Source organism: Primulina eburnea, chromosome 5 (genome assembly GCF_022965805.1).
Source record: "Primulina eburnea isolate SZY01 chromosome 5, ASM2296580v1, whole genome shotgun sequence".
Lineage (NCBI taxonomy): Eukaryota > Viridiplantae > Streptophyta > Magnoliopsida > Lamiales > Gesneriaceae > Primulina > Primulina eburnea.
The window spans coordinates 8407896-8429854 of NC_133105.1; the positions used below are offsets into that span (position 1 = coordinate 8407896).

The window sequence follows — 21959 nt, forward strand, 5'->3', positions numbered from 1 at the left end:
TATAACATAATGTAAATGAAATGTTAATTCTAAATGAAAAGGTCTCCAATATCTGAAGCCACCTATTTACTAAAGGGAAGGTCTCTTTTTTGCTGGAATCTGTTGTAGAATGGTTGACTCCAAGCCAAGAATTTGCACTGAAATGTCCCTCCATACTTGTGCTCATTAAGAATCAAATATCCAGTAGTAGAACAAACTTGAGTTCCAAATTTGAATGAAATGTGTAGATATGTTTTAAAATATATTAACTTCTATGAGACGCGACAAAATAGATTTAAAATTGAACCAGTGGCGGAACAGTCAAACATCATATAACAGGGAAAGGGTACCAAAATTCAAGTTTATGATCTCTTTAACTAACTGCAAATGCAACAATTCAACTGAGCTATGAAATCCTCGAAGACCCTTTGTCAAAATACCAAACATGCTTCCAGCACAAACTAACTTAGACTTTGATTGCATACTTTCTGATCGGGAAGTACATTTCTTTCTTCTTCTGTTTCTCCGTCTTTAATGATGCCTGTACAAGGCCAGGAAATGAGAAGAAAAAAATCTAAGTTAAAGCAAGGAAAAATGAGGAAAACTTCACATTATTGGTAAAAAACAGTAATTCTGGGGATTAAAAAATAGCAGGAATCATTAAATGTTCATAGAGTGAAAACTAACTAATACAATATAGAAACTGTTTGGACCAAAGAAAGAATTTTGACGGATTCAAATTTCTAATTTAACATAAGTCCGCTCAAATGGTCTAGGGTAATTTTTAATTCCATGCGTTCCAGATACCAAGCTCATTAGGATGGAAGGATTCCATGTTAATGAATCAGCCACATTTACAAAGTGTAATTACGAAGCTACAATGTATAATCTTCGAACAAAAGTCAGTAAGAGATGTGCAGAATACTGAATATGTAATTACGAAGCTACAATGTATTTCGAACTAAAGTCAGTAAGAGATGTGCAGAATACTGAATATATGAAGATCAATGTTCCAGTCACTCTGTTGGAATATTGTTGCATCAGTTCAGTCACGAGTATACTGATTCTCAATAAAAGTTACAAGATTACAGGGACGAGATTACAATTTAGTGAGACGAGATAACAATTTAGTGATCATCCAGGTATTCATGTTCAATATAATGTAACATTTCAGGATTTATCGAGCTATAGATCATAAATTCAGCAGACCATAATAAATCACACGAAGCAAACAACCAGCAGCCATTACAGACAGCACACAACTCAACCAATCTTTCAACAATGTAAAATCCCAATTACCAAAATGAAGCAATTTGATTGCAAATCGTTATAGCTCAGAAAAGGATTACCGAAAAGTGAAAACATGAGGAGCAAAAATAAAAACTAAAGTACACTACAATACCTGGTGCTTGGTGAGACGGCGGCGGATGGCACGTGTTTTTTTGGGACGGAGATCAAGAGGCAAATACTTTTTGTTCTTGTATACTTCCCTCAGAGCAGCCTTCTGCTTCTGCGATATCACGGTCAGCACCTGCGCAATGGAGAGCCTCACCACCTTGATTTTAGAGAGCTTGTTCGGAGCGCCTCCAGTCACCTTCGCGACGCGCAGCAGGGCAAGCTCCGCCTTCAAATCTTTCAGCTGCGCCAACAGATCCGCCTTGCTCTTCTGCCGAAGCTCGTGCACCTTGATACGAGCTAAAACCAATAACAAATATTAAATCATAGGAATAATTATTCAAAAACAAAATCAACTTTTACTTCCAAAATAGCTAATTTATCGTTGAATTGAAAGGTTTAGCATCTCTTCGTACCCATTTCCTCCTCTTCGTTCTCTCGATCTGCCTCTGTTGGCTGGGAGATGGAAAATAAGTAAAACGCTGCTATCAAAACCCTAATTTACCACCTTTCGGACCCGTTTGGATTTTGGGCTTTTACGGCCTCAACCATTTCAGTAGACTTGAATTCTCAAAAGCCCAAATTTTAACACTCGATAAATATCCTCTGGCCCAAAACAATCATCTCAACTCATCTCATCCTCGTTTTTTTCTTAATCATCTTTTTCTAAAAAAGATTGTGTGTAAGATTCTTGGATCGACGAAGTAGAAGAGATGTCAGCTGTCGAATATCCTTTTAAGACAAGAAAAAAAATATATATATGATCGAACATTTGTCGTTTTACCAAAACTAGTTTGTGGTAATTGTACAACTCAAATCTTTTAAATTATACAGTCACATTTCAATTGTTCTACCCAACAAAGACAATTATTGCACAACGATAATCACCCTCTCAATAATTGCACTATTTGCAATCAATTAAAATCGTACTCGCGACATTTATTCCGATACCAATTATAGAACCGAGCGTTTGACTTATTACTAAAAGTTATAATTATTCGTAATTCTGCAACTCAAATATTTTAAATTATACAACAACTCAAATGTTATGTTTCGATTGTTCTACTCAACATGAACAACACTATACATTTTTTAAAAAGTTAAAAATAGCTGAGCACATAAGATTTTTTAGGAGGGTGCAAAATAAGTAAAGCCCTCCTAGATTAAAAGCTGCCACCAAACATTTTGATAAATGGTTGGCACAAACAAACCACTTTAAAAAAGAACATTTTATCAGTTTGAGGAAACATATGGACTATATGGAACTTGTGTAATGAAAGAAATAGAAAAAAAAATTGTAATAATATGATGTGATAAAATGAAGCATGTCACATGCATTAGAGTAATTGTGGGAAAGGATGGGGTTTCAATTAATCCATATATTTTTTTATTTCACTCAAACCCCAAAAATAATACTTTATTTCCCATAACTTTAATTTTTTTAAAATAGTTCAGTTTCACAAATTTTATGTTAGTTAAAATTTTTGAATCACTTTGAAAAAATATTAGCTCGATGGTTCATGACTTCGTTATTGTACTTAAAAAATTAATAAAATTTAATTAATTGGGGACTTAATTCATGATTAAAATTTGACATTTATCTACGCTGTACAAAACAAAAGCAAGCTGCAACACCTTTTGTACACAAAAATTGGACCGTGTCGTTAGTTAGTGCTTCGGTACAATGGTTTTCCTTGTGGAGAGTAATCGAAATATAATAATTGAATTTGTTGTATGAGTTTAAAACATTTGAATTGTATTATTATCGCGTACTATATTTTATGGCAAGTGATAGTTGTCAATCATATGACTAGTATCATAATTAAGATATGGTTCCATTCTATTAAGTTGCAAGTTTATGCAACTATTGAGAAAAATGATTATCAGGGATTAATAATTACTTGTTCCTAATGGGACAATAATTGAAATTTTGAAGTTTGAGATATTACACGGCGTAAAAAAATTAAGTTTTGTAGTTACGATCAATCATAGGTTTTGAGAATCGTCATATTTTCAACTCTAATCAGAGTAACATATATAAAAAAAATCTCTTTTTCAGAACGAAATCAAAAAATGACCAAAAAATAAAACAAGTATCATAGTAGGATATGAAAATATTGATTTTGGGCCCTTATTAGGCACCAAATAAGTAATCCCACCAAAGAATATGATCAAATTGTGCACAAGATAAAAAATTTGAAAGTAGCAAATCAAAGATTTATGGAGTATTTGCATGTGGCTACATCATATCACATGAGGCGTTGCTTAGAACCCATCCCTTTCCCTTAGTGCTTAGGCACAGCACTTACATTCCCATGTTAGCAAAACAACAAATATTTGTGGTCACATGCCACAAAATGTGGATACATTATATTCATATGCCACAATGAGCGTCTAGTAGGTGTCGTGTGAGATGGCTCGATCTAATTCATATTTACAGCTAAAAGTCATATTTTTTTACATAGAAAGTAATACATTTTCGTGGGTCGATCATGTCGAATATCTATCTCACAAAATAGACTCGTGGGACAGTCTCATGAGAGTTTTGTGATGAACACCAAAAAAACTCATGATGATGATGATGAAACAGTGATTTTTTTTTCTTTCTGTTTTGTATCGAAACTGTTATGATCCCTATTATTTTTCACGTTTCTCCATTAGTTTTTTGGCAATTAGTTAACGTTGTTCTGACAAAAGTATCTTAAATTCATGAATCAGATTATTTTCTTGGGACACTGCAATCCAAAGGGGATGTATTCCCCTTGTGCGATTGTAGACAGAGGCATTACCCGAAATAGGTACGAGAATTTCTTGATAAATAAGAATATTTTTTATTATTTACCTTTCTAATACATATACATATATATATATATATATATATACACACACACAATATGTATGTAACAAAGATTATTGTGAGACGATCTCACGAGTCAATTTTGTAATATATATATAAAAAAGTTTTGGACCAATGGTTATCAATTTGACTTGTCTATGTATGCAAAGGGGGTGGGTGAAAGGCACCGACACACCGTACTTATATTAAAATATATGAAATAATATAAATATTAATCGAGCGCATCCCATCAGCATTACGTAATACTGATTCATTAACATATTTAAAACAAATCATAAGATATTTCTCGATTTATAAGTGGACTATTACTATTTGGTATTTTTAAATTAATTAAATTATTATCAGTAATAATTATTATATTATATAATAAAGATAATATTTTTAAACTCCTTTTTCCTTTTATCTCTTTATTTGTTCTTTGTACGAGAACTTATTTTTTAAACAATTAAAAAAGATTAATTTTAAAATAATAAAATGTATCGTTACTTGCACGCATCCAACACCAGTTTACGCATCCTCGCGCATTCTTCTGAATCTTCCATTTGACAAAGTGACCTTGATTCTTGTACCGTTAAATTATATTTTATTATTTTATTTTGAAATTGAGCTACCTATTTTTTAGGGCTACCTGATTTTGATAACTAATTCTATCGTCAAATTTAGAGATATAAGTTGTCTACGACGGATGGGTTTTTAGTTATTTCATCTCGAAAATATTCGAATAAAGATCTTTATTTGTAAGATAGATTAATCATGTTCATATTTACAATAAAAATAATATTTTTAATGGATGACAAAAATAGAAGATCTGTTTCACAAAATTGACTCATGAGACCGTTTCACAAATTTTTTTGTGAAATTTGAAATTTTGGATCTACCTTTGTTAGTTGGGAGTTGGGAGGTATGGATTTTGAATTCTATTTTAGCTCATCACAAAAAATCAAGCTCGGAGAGTATTTTAGTTTTGCTTAGGTAGTGTTTATACGAGGTTATTTTAAGTGTTTCTCAGTTTTCACATACAACTTTTAAAAATTTCATTAACTCGAAATTTATAAACATTTAAAATAAATTCTTACAAACGTTATCTTTTTTTTTTTTTTATATCATGGGTCACGTTCTAGAAAAATAGCACTATGCCGTAAAAAAATGACCTAGTCTGCCTTAAAGCTTAAAAGTAATATTATATTTTTAAATAAGAAGTCAATTGAAATCCTAGAAAGTGCTGCAAACATTTAGACTGGAAGGAAAATTTTAATTTTGGGCAGAGGAGTAAAGTATTAGTGAATTTTGAATGTTTAAGATGAAAATAATATTATATTAGAAAATAATATTACTGATTTTTTCGAAAATATGATGAGATCTTTTTTATACGAATTAAAATACAAACTTAAAATATTTAATTGATGCCAACACCTAGCAAGATTTGTTTTAATTCCATCCTATTTTGTACCATTAATTGAACGTACAGTACACATAGCTACAAGAGTAAGTTTCTTGCGAGACGGTCTCACGAATCTTTATCTGTGAGACGGGTCTACCCTACCGATATTCACAATAAAAAATAAGACAAAAAATTGTATGTGACAGTCTCACGGGTCGTATTTGTGAGACAGATATCTTTTTTGGGTCATTCATTAAAAAATATTATTTTTATGCTAAGAGTATTATTTTTTGTTGTGAATATGAGTAAGATTGACCCGTCTCACATATTAGAATCCGTGAGACGGTCTCACATGATACTCACTCAAAAAATAATATTTTTAGTATAAAAAGTAATACTTTTTCATGGATGACTCAAATAAGAGATCTGTCTCACAAAATACGACCCGTGAGACCGTATCACACAAATTTTTGCCTAACTAAAATTAGTAATAAATGAGCGAATACATCTAATATTAAGTCTCAAATTTAAAACGAGATATCGAGTTCGATATTTAATTATAACAATCTACATTTATATTAAAAATAAAATAGCAATATATGACTACAAGTTGATATTTAAGAATGATTATATAATATAGTTTAATTGGAAATAATAATTTAATATTTGAAAATAAAACAAATCTTGAAAGAGTTGTGGTAACATAGCGTGGGAATAATGGACCACGTCTCATCCACGCGCGGCATCACATTTTTCTTTCCGCACTATTCGAGTGTTTTACATTATTTTTCTGAGTTTCTAGAAAAAAACATTATTTGGGATAATGACTTCATTACATTGATTGATAAATACGAAACTAATTATAAATATAAATTAAACATACAAATTTTAGGTTTGTTGGGTTTAAAAATTTTAACAATCTTGATTTTGATGATAATAAAACTTGTTATTATGTTTCTAATATATTTACTCAAGTATTAAGTTGCTAATTCAATATGAAAGCTGAAAATCGAATTTAGTGAAACTGAAAATCTGAAGATTATCAGTGTTTCGTTGATATTCGATACTACAAATGATCAGCCGCCAAAACGAATAAACTAAAAATTCAATTTGTGACAAGTCGTAATTCAGATGAGTTGGGCTAAATCAGATGTTATCTACGCAAACAAGTTGCAGCAAGGCTCATCAGTTTGACTGTAAGGATCAGTTGAGTATGAACAGTTGCAATATTTTGGTCAGCCTGATCAACTCGTTTAATCCAAATGGAATGATTCGGTATGTGTTACAAAGATAATACGATAGTTTTACTGTATTACAGAAAGAACAAACATTTCGAATATAGCATATTGTTTTAGGGTCAACCAAAATTTAAATTGTATAAAATGTTATACAATAAGACTTTTCGAAAAACAACTGGAAAAGCATTGATTATATTGTGTTGAAATGTCAAATACAGTAAATAATTGTATCGATAAAGTTTGTCGGTCCCTATTAATTTAAACTATAGATTATACTTTGTTTGGCTTCCTATTAAAAACATTGTTAAAAAAGTATATCATACATGAATTAACTTCCATTTTATTTTGTCGAATTTTTTTTTATTTTCCTAAAAATTTCATTAGCTTACTTGCTTATATTCTGATTTTAAGTTGATAAGTAAATTTAAACTTTCTTAATCAAATTGGTTTATTAATTTGATCTCAAATTTTCCATACAATTTTTATCCATATTTGTTTTTTACCTGATGATTTTCCAAGATTACTATGAAACCTTAATCAAGTTATTTATTTTATTTTCTATTTGGACAAAAAGTTTAGTACATAAATTATTATCCATAAAATAACAAACTAAAATAAACTATTAATTATAAAAATTTATTTCAAATGTGCAAAGATTACCCAGCCTTTACAGGAGAATTAATAGCGATTCACGCGGTCAATTAGTTATTAATTAGCTTGTCTTTAAACACGCATGGTCATTCTTGCTATGCAACATTTCTCTTATAATTTTTTTTATTGTTGAATATATTATGGAGGAAAAAAATAGAATATTTATTTATATGAGAATACTATATGCAAAAATTTGTCTATCTTTGATATAATCGAGTTATTTATATATTAGAGTTCATATTTATTTTGAAAATTGTCGAGAGTGGCCATATATGATAAATAGAGGTCGATGTGTTTTCATTGTCAAATCTTCAAAGCAATTTGTTGATTGTTTCATATTGCTTTTATGCACTATATTCATTTAGACATTATTTCGAAGAAGAATGTGAGCTATCGAAATATAACAATATTTGGTAGAGAGTATATTTATATTGTGATATTATCAGGTTGGTTGGTACGAAATTAACAAGCCAAGACGAATATATTCATTCATTGTTGCATTTTGTGTCGACAAAATTCAAAGAACGCCGCTTTATCGTTATGTTGCGAGAGCTTTTCTATTGCTAGTGTTGCATAAGCATTTATCGAGAGAGGAATGTAACGTTCTTGTGAGAGAACAATCCGCATGTTATCGAAGGGAGTTCGATTTGACGGATATTGAAGACGAATGATGTTCAAAAAATGAAGTCTACTTAATGTATACGTCATAGAAACGTCATTAGAAAAGATGAAATATTTTGTTTGAATATGTTTTTGTATGACTGTAACTACTTATATTTAGTGGATTTACTTGATAACTAGGCGTGAGCACTTGAATATAGATCAGTTGAACCAAACAATATTAAAATTTCTTGTGTTCTTATTTTTTCTTTCAATCTTATTATTTCTTAGTTGGACTAATAATGAAAACTAAGCAAAATAAGAGTAAATCGGAGCAACAATTTTTAATTTGTTTTTTGAATAAATTACCTCATATTATCTTATACCAAATGAGGTACAACCATTTTTTCAGTTAGGCTAAATGATTGTTATACTCGAGTCACGAACTTGAGATCTTAATGTGAGATAACCTATAAATCAATGGTTAATACATATTGATATTACATTTAAGATGTAGATATGATACAACAACAATTTTTGAAGTAAATCAAAGCTTCTCATTTACCCACAAAGCAACTGTTAATTTAGTTCCATAATTTAATGTTTCCTATAGTTTGTCTAATTTTTTTTTTTTGGATCTGAAAATGTTAATTTATACCAGAATATGTCATGGTGGGGCCAAACAAATACTATTTTTAGATTTTACTTGTGGTTGCAAAAGGTAAGCAATCCCGTTTGCATCCCTTTTTCGGTTTGAATTGTCTTTATTTAGTAAAGGGGGGTTGACAAAGTGAACCTTGGAACCAATGCATTTTGTTAATTTATCAATTATCTATATTTTCCAAACATAGATTTAAACTAGCAATCCACGTGCATTTTATCCTATTTTAGTATATTTTTTAAGTTCAATGAATCATTTTTATAATTTTTTTAAAAATTATTAATTAAGATTAAAAGTAAAAAAAAAATAATCCATATATTTTTTTGATCTTATACTATAAACGAGAATAGAAAAAGAGATTGAAAAAGGGTGAATAACATGTTTAGTAGATTAAGAGGTTTTTTTAAGTACATACAAGAGGAAGAGATTGATCTTGGGTTGTCAGCTATTCTAGTGTTAAGCAGTGTTCTAAGAAGCCAGTTTAAGTTTGAAATTCGACAAAAACACTACGTTTCAGAAAAAACGGAAAAAAGCGGTTAAAATGTAATTGGACCGAATTAAGCGTAATTAAGGCGTTTAATTAAGTGTGCTTAAGTACAATTAATCGCATCTATTTATTTTTAAATTTTTTATTTTGAAGGTATGTCTTTTATTTTAAAATAATAAATTAGGTTTATAATTTAAATGTTTATTTTTAAATTTTAATTATGATTAAGCAACTCTGAAAATGATTTGACAAATATTTATCATTTTAAATGTGATCTAGTTGCAAAAACAAATAAAAATTAAAATTTTGAGATTTTTATGCATTTATAAATATGAGAATTAATGAATCAAACTTAAATTTATCATATTTATGTATGAATGATTTTCATGTGAGACCGTCTCACGGATCTTGATCTGTGAGACGGGTCAACCTTACCCATATTCATAATAAAAAGTAATACTCTTAGCATAAAAAATAATATCTTTTCATGGATAACCCAAATAAAAGACCCGTCTCACAAATACGACCTGTGAGACCGTCTCATACAAGTTTTTGTCTTTATGTATTATTTTATTTATTTATTGGTTTGAGATAATTACAATTATACTAAAAATAAAAAATGTTTTTCACGTTTAAGCTTGTGATAATCTCGCTTAAACTTGAAAAGCTTGGAGCTAGACATCCGCGCTTCAGAGCGCTTTACGCTTTTTAGAACATTGCTATTAAGTGAGACCACAGGGGCTAAGGCCCGGTCTCGATTAAGAGTTACTAAAGATTTAGAGTCACTAAACTTATATTCTTGTAATAATGTTTAAGAAATGGGGGAATATGGGTATAATCTAAATCGTTTGGGACAAGCTCATGCTAATTTGAGTTAGTGGCATTATACTTTCACAATATTTGAGAAGACTCCCAAATCAGGAAAAAAAATATCGTTTGGTACAAGCTACATGCACACATGTTTACAAAAGTAAAAAAAATATAGAGATCATACAATTAAATCTCAAATCCAATATCTTGTTCTAAACCTGAAAATTTGTGGAAAATAAACTATAATCCATGAACTTTTATATGGGAGTTATAATAACTAATTAGAAACAAGATATTACAATCAAATTAGACAACAAAAACTCGTGCGAGATGATCTCACGTGTCAGCTTTGTGAAACGGATCTCTGATCCGAATTAAGTCATGAAAAAATGTTAATTTTTATGTCAAAAATATTATTATTCATTATAATCATGGATCATGTCAACTCGTTTCATGATTATATATATACCAATCACGGCACGGAACCTTAATCGCTATCATTATTCATAATCCAAGTGCTTCAATTATAGTGATGAATTTTTATTTAATTTTTTATAAATTTGAAAATATAATCTACATATTATTTTCCATATTCATTATATTATTCAATATATTTAGATTTTTAATTATGATCAATTTAGTAATATACAAAATTATCCTAATATTATACAAATCTAACAATAAGATTTTTTATAATCTTATCTGAATTCTAAATACTAAGTGACTATGAAATATCGTAAATTTAAAGATGCTAAAATTATCTTATTAAATATTTATTCTAATTAGTTAGTAGAAAATCTTCTAAAAAATTTAAAATTTTAGATAATCTCTAGATGTATTGTTACAAAAACACTTAACGATAATACATTTTATTTTAAAAAATATTATTTATCTTACCTATTTAATTTTTTTATTAACAAGATTATCCCTAATGTTACTTTCCTTATATTATAAAATCTTTATTTACCTTAAAAAAAATTCAAATAAAATCATTTTATCTGTCAACAACTAAAATGTTATTATCTTTTTAAAAAATTCAAATTTCTCTTCATATGAAAATAAATTATAAAAAAGAAAAAAAAAATCTTTAGTTAATCTTAAAATTTAATATTATTCATATTTTATCTCAAGATTACAAAATGTTAGTGAATTTTTTTATAAATTACTTAAAACTAAAAGGGTTTACAAAAAATATAAAATTTTGTTTGATTTTTAATGGTATAGTAAAAAAATGTTAGAAAATATGAAATAAATTATGAAAACTACAGAATGATTTTTTTCCCCCAAAAATCGGAAATAGAACATAATAATAAACAATTTTAAATGTATAATAATTTTAATTTTTTGTGCTAATGGACAATAAAAACCTATTTTAATCGTCACAAAAAAAAAACATATGAAACGATCTTACGAGTCGATTTTATTTGATATATTTTATCTAATCTAATCTTATCTTATAAATTTTAGACTAAATAAGTACAAAATCTTCGTCTTTTTCTCATTAATTTTTTGTTAATCACACCAATATTACTTTAAAGTAAATATGAACGATATATAATATAATTATTGGACCAATCTTATTCACACTTGGATTTTTGTTTGTCATTTTTGTGTGTATATATAATTTATTTAATTTTTTATAATTATAATTTATTTAATTAATATAATGTTGTATTTTAAAAGAGTGGGTCTCTTGTGAGACCGTCTCACGGATACTAATCTGTGAGACGGGTCAACCCTATTCATATTCACAATAAAAAGTAATGCTCTTAGCATAAAAAATTATACTTTTTCATGGATGACCCAAATAAGAGATCCGTCTCACAAATTCGACCCGTGAGACCGTCTCACAAAAATTTTTGTCATTTTAAAAATGGAATATAAATAGTATTATTTCAATATTATAGAAGAGTTGTATTTGATAGAAACACCCCTTTCCCTCGCCAGCTGTTTCGTCACCGTTTCTCTCTTTGCCGTTGCTCTCTCGCTCTCTCTCTACAGAATTATAGATATACACATATATTGATAGATACACGGGTATATAGATATAGATATATTTATCTCTATCTCTATTTTCATCACTCCGTGTTTGTGAACAGCACAAATTGAAAGAAGTCAGGATTTTCTTCCTCGCATTGGAGTGTCGACATTCTGTGATCCGATCTACAAATATCTTTGGCCGGGCTCGGATCAGCATTCCTTGTTGCAAGATCGTAGCTTTTCGGGTAATTGAATTCCGGCCGTCGGTTCTCTTTTGATTCATGCAATGCAATCTTCAAATTAATTTGCTGTTTGTTTATGGTTTTTGTTTTCGTTTATCGTTTCCCATTGCTGGGATTTTAAGTTTGATGACAAATTTGCATGTTCCTATGTGTTTGCTTGGTTATTGAATTTGATTTCCCTGTTACAGATAATTTTGGGGAATTGGGAATATGACGGCCGAAGCCGAGGTTTGTAATGGGGCGGTGTCTGAGGTGGCTGGGATTGAAGAGAAATCGGAATTCAAGGCCAGATCTTTCCAGGATCTTGCCAAGCCCGAGTTAAACGGTATTGGGAATCACGATAAAACCCATGATCCCGAAGATTCCTATGTTTTGGTGACCGATGTCGGTGACCCGTGTGCTGATGGTAAAGATGTGGCTGCCGTGGATGGCAGTCCTCGGCATGAATCCAGTGCCCCTGTTGAGCCTTTAGGGATAGAATTGGATGCCTGGAGCCGGAATCCGGATGGTGTGAGTGCGGAGAAACATGGGAATGCTGAGGGTGGAGATGAGAGTTTTACCTTGGTGAATGGCAGTACTGACGTGCAATCGATTTCCTTAGTGGAGGGAGGTGGGGACCAAGATACTGTCAAGGAGGATAAATGTTTGGAAGAATTGAGTGATCAAAACGGGAAAATCAATGTTGTGAATGGGGAAGAAGATCCTACATTAACGGAGGGGGGAATTGGGAACGCGGCGAGTGCCGATGAAAATTCGTCGGTTGCAAATGGAGTTGTTGTAAGGGTAGAGGGCTCTGTTCGGGATGAGGATGAAATCCAAGACAAGTTGGTTGTTCACAAACCTGCATGTGAGGCAGAATCTGAAATTAACAAGGCTGAGGACTCCAATGGAAAGGTTGAAAAAAGATCTGAAGAAGCTGAAGTCGTGAAATTTGAGGATCAAAATGGGAAAATTGGAGTTGTGGCAGAGGCTGAACCGGATAAGGTTGAGGATCGGTTAATATCAGAAGCGAATCAGGAATCTGAAGTTCCGAACCTGGGAATGGTTGCAGATTCAGGAGAGGAAGAGGTACTCAAAAATTTGTTGTCACCCTCTGACAAACAGAAGACAGTGGAGGATGAGGTTGAGTCGGCTTTGGGTCAAGAAGCTATGCAAGGGGAGAAGTGTGATCAGGAGTCTGAAGTTCCGAACCTGGGAATGGTGGCAGATTCAGGAGAGGAAGAGGAACCCAAAAATTTGTCTTTGCCCTCTGACAAAGAGGAGACAGTTGAGGATGAGGTTGAGTCGGCTTTGGGTCAAGAAGCTATGCAAGGGGAGAAGTGTGATCAGGAGTCTGAAGTTCCGAACCTGGGAATGGTTGCAGATTCAGGAGAGGAAGAGGAACCCAAAAATTTGTCTTTGCCCTCTGACAAAGAGGAGACAGTTGAGGATGAGGTTGAGTCGGCTTTGGGTCAAGAAGCTATGCAAGGGGAGAAGTGTGATCAGGAGTCTGAAGTTCCGAACCTGGGAATGGTTGCAGATTCAGGAGAGGAAGAGGAACCCAAAAATTTGTCGTCGCCCACTGACAAAGAGGAGACAGTTGAGGATGAGGTTGAGTCGGCTTTGGGTCAAGAAGCTATGCAAGATACGAAGTGTGATCAGGAATCTGAAGTTCGGAACCTGGGAATGGTTGCAGATTCAGGAGAGGAAGAGGAACCCAAAAATTTGTCATCGCCCTCTGACAAAGAGGACACAGTTGAGGATGAGGTTGAGTCTTCTTTGGGTAAAGAAGCTATGCAAGAGGAGAAGTGTGACATTGATCCTGAAAATGACATTCAATACTGTCTCGATACAGACAAAGTTGTGCAGAGTAATGTTGTTTCCGAAATTGGAACGTCCTGCGATGAGGTTTTAGAAGTTGAAGGCAACATTATATACCCAGATGATGTTGTCAACTGTCGAGATGAAACTGGATCAACTCCCCTTGGTGTTTCTGAAAGAGAGACCGGGGCTTCTGGGGAGATTCAAAAAATATCAGCTTCAAGTGCCCAAATTCAAAGGCCAGCGAATGAAGTTCAAATCTCTGATGCTGAAACTGATGGAGTCATCATATCTTCTTTACCTTCTGATGGTTCAGAATCTGAAAATTTTGGGAATGAACCTATTAATCTTGACAGCTTGGAAACGTGTTCTGTCGATGGTGTATGCTCAGGGTCTGACATCAGGATGGTTGTTTCTAATGGAATGGAACCAATTTCTCAGGGCAGTGAATTAACTGCAGATTTTAAAGATGACCATAACCCACCAGTTTCAGCAGTGAAATTGGAACCTGAAGCTCATAATTCTTCTGGTGCGGACCATGTAGTTGTGACTAGTGAAAAAGATGCCACCAGTGGATTGGAGGTTATAGATAGTTTTGTTTCTGATAAAGGTGATGACTGGTCGTTATTGGCCAAAAACGCAGGCACTGGAAATTCTTGCAGCGTTGACATATCAATGGCTTCAGCGGAGTCTGGTTCTGATACAGTCACGGAAAAGGATGTGAGTGGTGTAGCTGTGACAAAGCCGTTCAATTTTTTTGTTAGGACTCCCAGATATAGTGATGAAAAACTCCAAGAACAAATCAGGATTGCAGAACTAGAAGTTAACGAGAAAACAAAACTCAGGGATTCTATTCAAGCCCAAATTCAGGAGAAAAGAGTAAGAAACAGGCATATCCGTATATTTTTATTTGTTTTTTCTTTTGTTATTGTCTTAGACTATTACGGGCTTGGGTTTAGAGTAATAGTGGGTTTGGGTTTACGGATAATAGTGGGCTGTATCCAAATGGGGTTAGTAGTTATTTTGGACGTGTTAAGAATAAAATGGGGTGGGATTAAGTTATTTGAGTAGGTCTGAATTTTATGACAGTTTCTGCCAGCCGGTGCCAGGGAGTAGGGGAGAGGGAAGATGTTCTGTTATGAATATTTTCTGCTCTAAGAAGCTGAATTTGTCATTTTCTTTATAAATCTTATTATTATTTACTGAATATAATTATCTTCTTGTGTATTCTCTTTTATTACTGGTTTTGTTTGTGTGTTGTGGATTGAACACAATTATAATTCATTGATTTTTAGGCCAAAAATCAGAATAATGGTATTGATTATGAATATGCGAAAGGTGAGGACAGAAGCATAAAAAAGTTGATAAAGGAAAAGCGCGTGGAAATAGATTCTCTCCAGTCTGTTATCAACAAGGCCAAGAATGCAACATCTATCGAGGATTTGAATAGCCGGGTAAGAATTATGTTACCCTGTTGGTTGCTGCATACACACCACACCACTTTCGTTCGTTTGTTTTTCATGTGGCTTTTGTGTACATAGCTTAGAAATAATCTGTTTAACAATTTGTTTTATGATTGAATTCTATCTCTTGGCAGATAAAAACTGTTGAGCATATGATACAACACGAGACACTTCCCTTGAAGGAAGAAAAACTGTTCATTCATGAAATCAAACAGCTAAAGCAACTCCGCGAACAATTATCCTCTAGCAATTGTAGCCAAAGTGAAATCCAGCAGGCTCTTGAACAGAGAGAACAAGCCGAGGAGCGGTTAAAGGTATGCTTATTTCACTCTTGTTGCCCGAAGTAGAGTTTGGGTTGGTTATTGCCATTGCATGTTCCTGTACTTCCTAGAGGGACCAGAGTTTGTTTGGATAGTTCAACTTAGTGGGGATAGCGTGATCATTTTAACATTTATGTATGTTTAAAAAATTATAGCTTTGTCTCCTCCAACCAAACTTTTGGATCCATGTTGCGACATCATGTCCTACTATGACATTTCTCTTTCTTTTTATATACTTTTTTATACGGTATGTGTTGTATTATAATTTTAATGTAAAATTATTTGTATTTAATACAATATCGGCATGTGTAGACCTTGAGGAAGGAGCTTAGTAATCTCAAATACACAGCCTCAAAAGCTCAAACAGCCTGTGATGAAGCAGAGGGTAAATACAATGTCGAACATAAAAAGGTCAAAGAATTGCAAGCTCACTTCAGAGCTGCTGATGATGTTCGTCAAGAGGCATATGCTAAATTTCTGAGTCTATCTAAAGAACTTTCCCAGAAGGTATGCCGCCAATCAACAATGTAGTCTTTTACTTGTTTTGCCATAGAAAGTTATGTGCATCTCACATAGACAACAAATTTACAAGCTTGAGGCTAATAGTAATAATTGCATTTAGAATTTCAACCATAGCAATTAGAACCGTTATTCACACTAACAAGCATAGATGTTGTAGGTCTTGAGCATAGACCTTGGCACGATACATGTTAAAGTGACACACTCTAATAGATAAAATGGTAAAATGTAAGTCAATTTCTTATCCCCAATATAATCGAATATGTACCTTACAAACAGCTGAATAAATAAATTAAATAAACATAAGTCTATTAGCAAAAATTGGATTTCTACCCTGCATTTAATACATAGATGCATTGAACATTTAAAGTATAGAAAGGTTATGCCGTTATGGTTAACTCACGTGCCTTATTGAAAGCATGAGCCTTTTCACGTGCCGATTTATCAGATTTGAGTCCCATGCTGGACATATACTATATTTTCACAAAAATGCTATCTCTAGCCAAAATAAGAGCATCAGATAAAGTATTAGAATGATAAGTATGTTGTTCTTACAACTTTGATACACCTTTGGATGATTTATATATGAAGTTCTAAGATTATTTACAATACTTATTAAGAGTGAATCGTGAACAGCTACAGTCAATTTAATTCTGTGGTAAAGTTTGAGCCTTCAAAATATTCTACACAATTTACATAAAGAAATGGGAAGATTCTAGAATACTTCACTTTATCATCTTCTGCACTATCCTACTTTTCATTATTGCTCTAGAATATTTTACATATTACAAGCAAGATAAGATATATAACATTTGGACACTACTACACCTTTCCGAAATGTCTCAATGCATCTTCTACATTCTGGGTAAGTCTTCACACTCGCACTTCAATAATTTGTAACATTTGAGACCTGATTTAGTTCGATTGAAGGCTAAACCATGATTGAACATTCTTGATAAAACTAGCATCTTCCAATCAAGTACCGGTCCTTGACACTTGGCTTAGGTTGATGCACAAAGGCTGAGCCTCGAGCTTAGACACATTCCTTGTGGGCTTTAAAAACCGTGCTGATACGGATGTTAACTAGTTGTATCCCAGTATATTACATGCAAAGTTTTATACCATAAACATTTATTATCCTTTATTATCCTATGGACTTTTGGTTTAGTGGTACTGCATTGTGTTCCTTACCTTGTGTTCTCCTTTGTGCCTCAATTATACTGCGACAATTTCTCAAATTTTGTGGCCATTTGTATCTCAAGCTTCTTAATTGCAGTTGCTCCAGATGTTACTCTTAGCTCCAGTTATAACGGCCTTCATTTTTTGACAGATTTAAAGCTTTTCATGGCATTTGATTCGGGATGAACTATTACCGTTGCATATTTATTAAAATAATCAGTTGGAATTGGAAGTATTGTTCTCTTACTGCTATGTGTCAATATCTTGTTATATAAATTTTCCTCTTTGAACTAGATGCGATCCAAATGCATATCAAGAATTTCCTCTTCGGGCGAGTTATTTACTCCTTGAAATCAAAGTGAAATGGGGAAGATACACTGGAGAAAAGAAAACTTTTTGGCCGATAACTCTAATACTCTATTCATCTTCCTCTTGTCACCCACTCTTTCATCTTTCATCTATCACAAACATGAGTCAGAATATATTTCTTGATACATTTTGAAGTGATTTTTAATCTGTGTACCCGACACTGCAGAGGAGAAACTTCTTCAAGTTCAAGAATGATAGCGCCACAGCAACTTATAATCCATTTACTGATGATAAGAAGAATCTTTATCAGCGCTGTGTGAATGAGGTTAGTTTTGTGATACTTTCTCTTTTTGACTCTGTAAATTCAGCTCTAACTTTGTAATGGCACGGCAATTCCATAGGTTGAAAATTTTATGGAACTCTGGAACGGGAATAATGAATTCCGAAGCGAGTATGTTAGGCTGAACACAAGGAGTACATTAAGGAGATTCGGCACTTTAGACGGCCGTTCCCTTGGCCCTGATGAGAAACCACCCATCCTACCCAGTTATGTCAGAGAGCGAAATGATAAAGCGGTCTCAGTGCCAGCCAATGCTGATTCGATATCTAAAAGTTCCCCCATGGAGCTGAAGCCAGAAGCAAATATTGAAAATGCGAACTCGGATATTCATTCGATTAAGAAAGAGACAGAAAGCAAGGAGAAGACAGCGACCACCAGGGGACCTGCTAAATCCAAACAAGTGAATAGCTTGGCTACTGTTTCTGGCATGGATGAGGAGAAGGTGGAGGTGCAGGAGGAGCTTATAAAGACAAAGGAGGAACTTGAACTGATAAGGAAAGCCGAAGAAATTAGAAGAGAGAAGACTGAGGCTAATCTGAAAGAACAGCGTCGATTGGAGGAGATAGCGAAGGCTAAGGAAGCCCGTGAGAGGAAGCAACGGCGTGACGAGAAGGCACAAAAGAGAGAAGAATTGAAAGCTAGGAAAGAAGCAGAACAAAAAGAAAAGGTTAATCAACTATATTTCTCATGTTTCAATTAATTTCCTCACGTTACTTTTGCCATTTTTCAGTATCATATGTGATATGGATCAGGGGTCCCAAAGTGTTGGCTGTGATTTTTCTAAATATGCAAGTTCAGCCATCTTGTTCATCTCTCCCGAATTTGTGGGCCTTTAGCATAAGTAATGAATTTGATATTTTTGTTGATATAGGAGAGGGAGAAGAAGTCAAGAAAGAATGAACGAAGAAAGGCCGGTGCCTCATCTATCTCCGCTTCCACGGATCTGCAAGATGATGCTAGCAGCATCACTTGTGTGGAAATTAGCAAGGAGGAAGCCTCCACTCAAGTGAATGACGTTTCAATTAAGAAGCCTAAAACAAGTCGTGTGATGGTGAGCAAGCAAAAACAGACGAGAAGCACGCTTCCTCCGTCTCTTCGTAACCGAAACAGGAGGAAATGGCAGCAATGGATGTGGGTAAGTCTTGTAAGCCTCGTTGTGTTGGTCCTTTTCTTGCTGGGAAATATGGGTGTGTTCTCTAGTGTAAATTCCAAGCTCCGAGGTTCTGGCTTCTAAGACTCTGCTGCTGAAAACATTTACTTCTCTTTTTTTCTTATTGTTTTCTCGTTTTTTTTAGATAATTATTTTTAGTATTATAAGTTATATGAGCTTCATGCAAACTGTACACTTGACAAGGGGTGATAAATAATTTTTGGTATTGGTTTAGACCAGCAAAGTAATATTTATTTTAATTTAAAGATGGTGTTTAGCGGATCATAACTTAGTCTCGAATATGAGATTTCGTCCCAATTTTATAAAATCCATTATTATACTCTTATTAATATTTAATAAAATAATTATTGAAATAAAATATTGTAGAGGTCAAATGTGTGGAAAAAAATATTTGATTCTATATACCTCAGTTCTTAAACTAAGTCACGTAGAGTGATAATCTTATCAAATGATTGTATCATGAATTTATATAATTAGTTAATTTTTCTGCTCGCCTTTTAGTTGATATAAATTATAATTTTGTTATTTTATATGAATTGTATCTATCTCTAAACAAAATTCTTGGGTGTGTAAATAAATCGAGTTGGTTCACAAGTAAACAAATTTTACACTTTCATTCTCTCGTTCAAAATTTAATTATTATCGGCACGTGAAGGATTGACTATACTATAAGGTATAGTTTGGTACACGTGATAGGATAAGCATATGATATATAATATAAGGATAAGTAAGATTTGGATATTATATTTAATGATTGGTATGATTTTAATAAGAGTGATTAAATTTATATATTATATTATAATGACAAAATTAACCTTATCATAATAAATTTTATAATTTCAAAGTTGTTGTTTGAGTTCATATTTTTTATTTTAATGCGCCGATAGTGTTTGCATGATTTATTTATTTTTACCTAATTTTATATATTATATAATATGATAATTGAGCCCTTGATTTTGTGAATCAAGTCAAATATCAATTTTTATGTTAATCGGGTGATACCAATAGTTTTATTGAGATTTATAAAAATTATTTATATAATTATCTCGAATTCATTTATATAAAATCATATTATCTAATATATAAAAATAAATAAAAAAATTTATTTGATTTTAATTTCTACCTACTAGCATAGATTTATAAAAATCACTTATAAATTGAGGGTAATTAAGTCATTTATAATGTATTTTATCTTTAAATAAATATTATCACACCTAATAGAAGTGATATTTTATCCTTCTAAAAAATTATTTATCAAGAGCCTATGATATTATCACGAGCTTTTTATAAATGTACAAAACATGGGATACAGAGCATTATTTATCAATCCATCCCTTATCCCATATACCAAACTATGCCTAAATACACGTTACAATTGCTTATTTTACAATTTAGTCGATGTGATACTTGAAATGTAGCACAATCTTTGGATAAATACGAACCTCGCATATTTTCACGCGAGTTCCGTTGATCCAAAGGTTATGATCGAGTATGACACTCTATGAAGCATAGTTTCACACGTTTATACTTAAAAAAAGGAAAAAAAAAAGTTTAAAATAAAATAATATTTTATTTTTCAAGAATAACAGAGAATAAAAACATAAAAGATATCTAATTAGATTCAAAAATATTTTTATAATTATCATACAAAATATAAATTTAACGTACGTACAAAATTTTCCGCCACTCAGTTATGCTCGTGGAGGCTAGGTCAATGTTGTGTGGAATGCCAACTAGCTGAATCTTTGGTAATATTTTTTTGAGTATGTCTCTTGTAAGACGGTCTCACAGATCTTTACCTGTGAGATGGTCAACATTACCGATATTCACAATAAAAAGTAATACTCTTAGCATAAAAATTAATATTTTTTCATGGATGACCCAAATAAGAGATCTGTCTCACAAAATACGATCCGTGAGACCGTATTTATATATATTTCATAAATTTATTCGATTTGATTTTTTTTCCTCCAAAAACAAAATGGAAATTATATAATATTTGAATAAAAATAAAAAAAGTTGGGGCATTAAAAAAACACAGTATTAGTGGGATGGGACCGGGAGGTGTACGTACGGTAGGCAGACTAAAATGGTCCTATCTGTAATTGTACTTAGGCTGGATCCACCAATCACTGCCGAGGGACAGCTATTGTCCATACAAATTCGTATTTTTATGAATAAAATTAATAATTTTCTATACATTAATATTTAATTACTTGTTTATATATTTTGCAATAAAAAAAATTATATAAATTGTACCTTTGTACTTTACACGTTTTTCTTATTATTATTCGAAGTCAACTTCAGCTTGCCAATCATATATTATTTATTTATTATTATTATTATTTAATTATCTATAAGTAAAGTCATAACAAGAGAGAAATTGAATAATATTTTAGAAAATTTTATAATAAATGCTGATATTAACAAAAACTTATATTTTTTTCTGTTTTTATTTCGTTCATCTGTGATTTATTTTTAAATTTTTATTTCTCTTCCGATTCAATATTATCTATAATTTATTTAAATTTTAGACTCATTGTTATCTTGTGCATTTTATAATTAATTAATAATAAA

General features: G+C 32.1%; 2 protein-coding genes across 2 annotated transcripts; one reads left to right on the forward strand and one right to left on the reverse strand.

Annotated features, from left to right (window-relative positions):
* Window positions 1-230: 230 nt before the first annotated feature.
* LOC140832880 (large ribosomal subunit protein uL29) lies at window positions 231-1968 on the reverse strand. The gene is made up of 3 exons (XM_073197153.1): window positions 1791-1968; window positions 1382-1674; window positions 231-520 (listed from the first exon to the last, which is right to left on the reverse strand). The coding sequence occupies exons 1-3, from the start codon at window positions 1792-1794 to the stop codon at window positions 446-448; spliced, it is 372 nt and encodes a 123-aa protein (XP_073053254.1). The 5' UTR covers window positions 1795-1968; the 3' UTR covers window positions 231-445.
* Window positions 1969-11988: 10020 nt separating this feature from the next.
* LOC140832882 (uncharacterized) lies at window positions 11989-19627 on the forward strand. Its single transcript, XM_073197154.1, has 8 exons — window positions 11989-12284; window positions 12470-14960; window positions 15377-15535; window positions 15679-15858; window positions 16177-16371; window positions 18098-18196; window positions 18273-18878; window positions 19083-19627. Exons 2-8 carry the CDS (start codon window positions 12492-12494, stop codon window positions 19443-19445), a joined length of 4071 nt encoding a protein of 1356 aa, XP_073053255.1. The 5' UTR covers window positions 11989-12284; window positions 12470-12491; the 3' UTR covers window positions 19446-19627.
* Window positions 19628-21959: the final 2332 nt, after the last annotated feature.

Bases quoted from the DNA above. Each gene is read 5' to 3' on its own strand.
- LOC140832880 (XM_073197153.1), bottom strand. The intron at 521-1,381 runs GTATTGTAGTGT...GGCCTTGTACAG, and splicing joins GCCGTCTCACCAAGCACCAG to GCATCATTAAAGACGGAGAA.
- LOC140832882 (XM_073197154.1), top strand. From the start codon at position 12,492: ATGACGGCCGAAGCCGAGGTTTGTAATGGGGCGGTGTCTGAGGTGGCT. The intron at 18,197-18,272 runs GTTAGTTTTGTG...GCAATTCCATAG, and splicing joins ATCAGCGCTGTGTGAATGAG to GTTGAAAATTTTATGGAACT. The intron at 18,879-19,082 runs GTTAATCAACTA...TTGTTGATATAG, and splicing joins AAGCAGAACAAAAAGAAAAG to GAGAGGGAGAAGAAGTCAAG.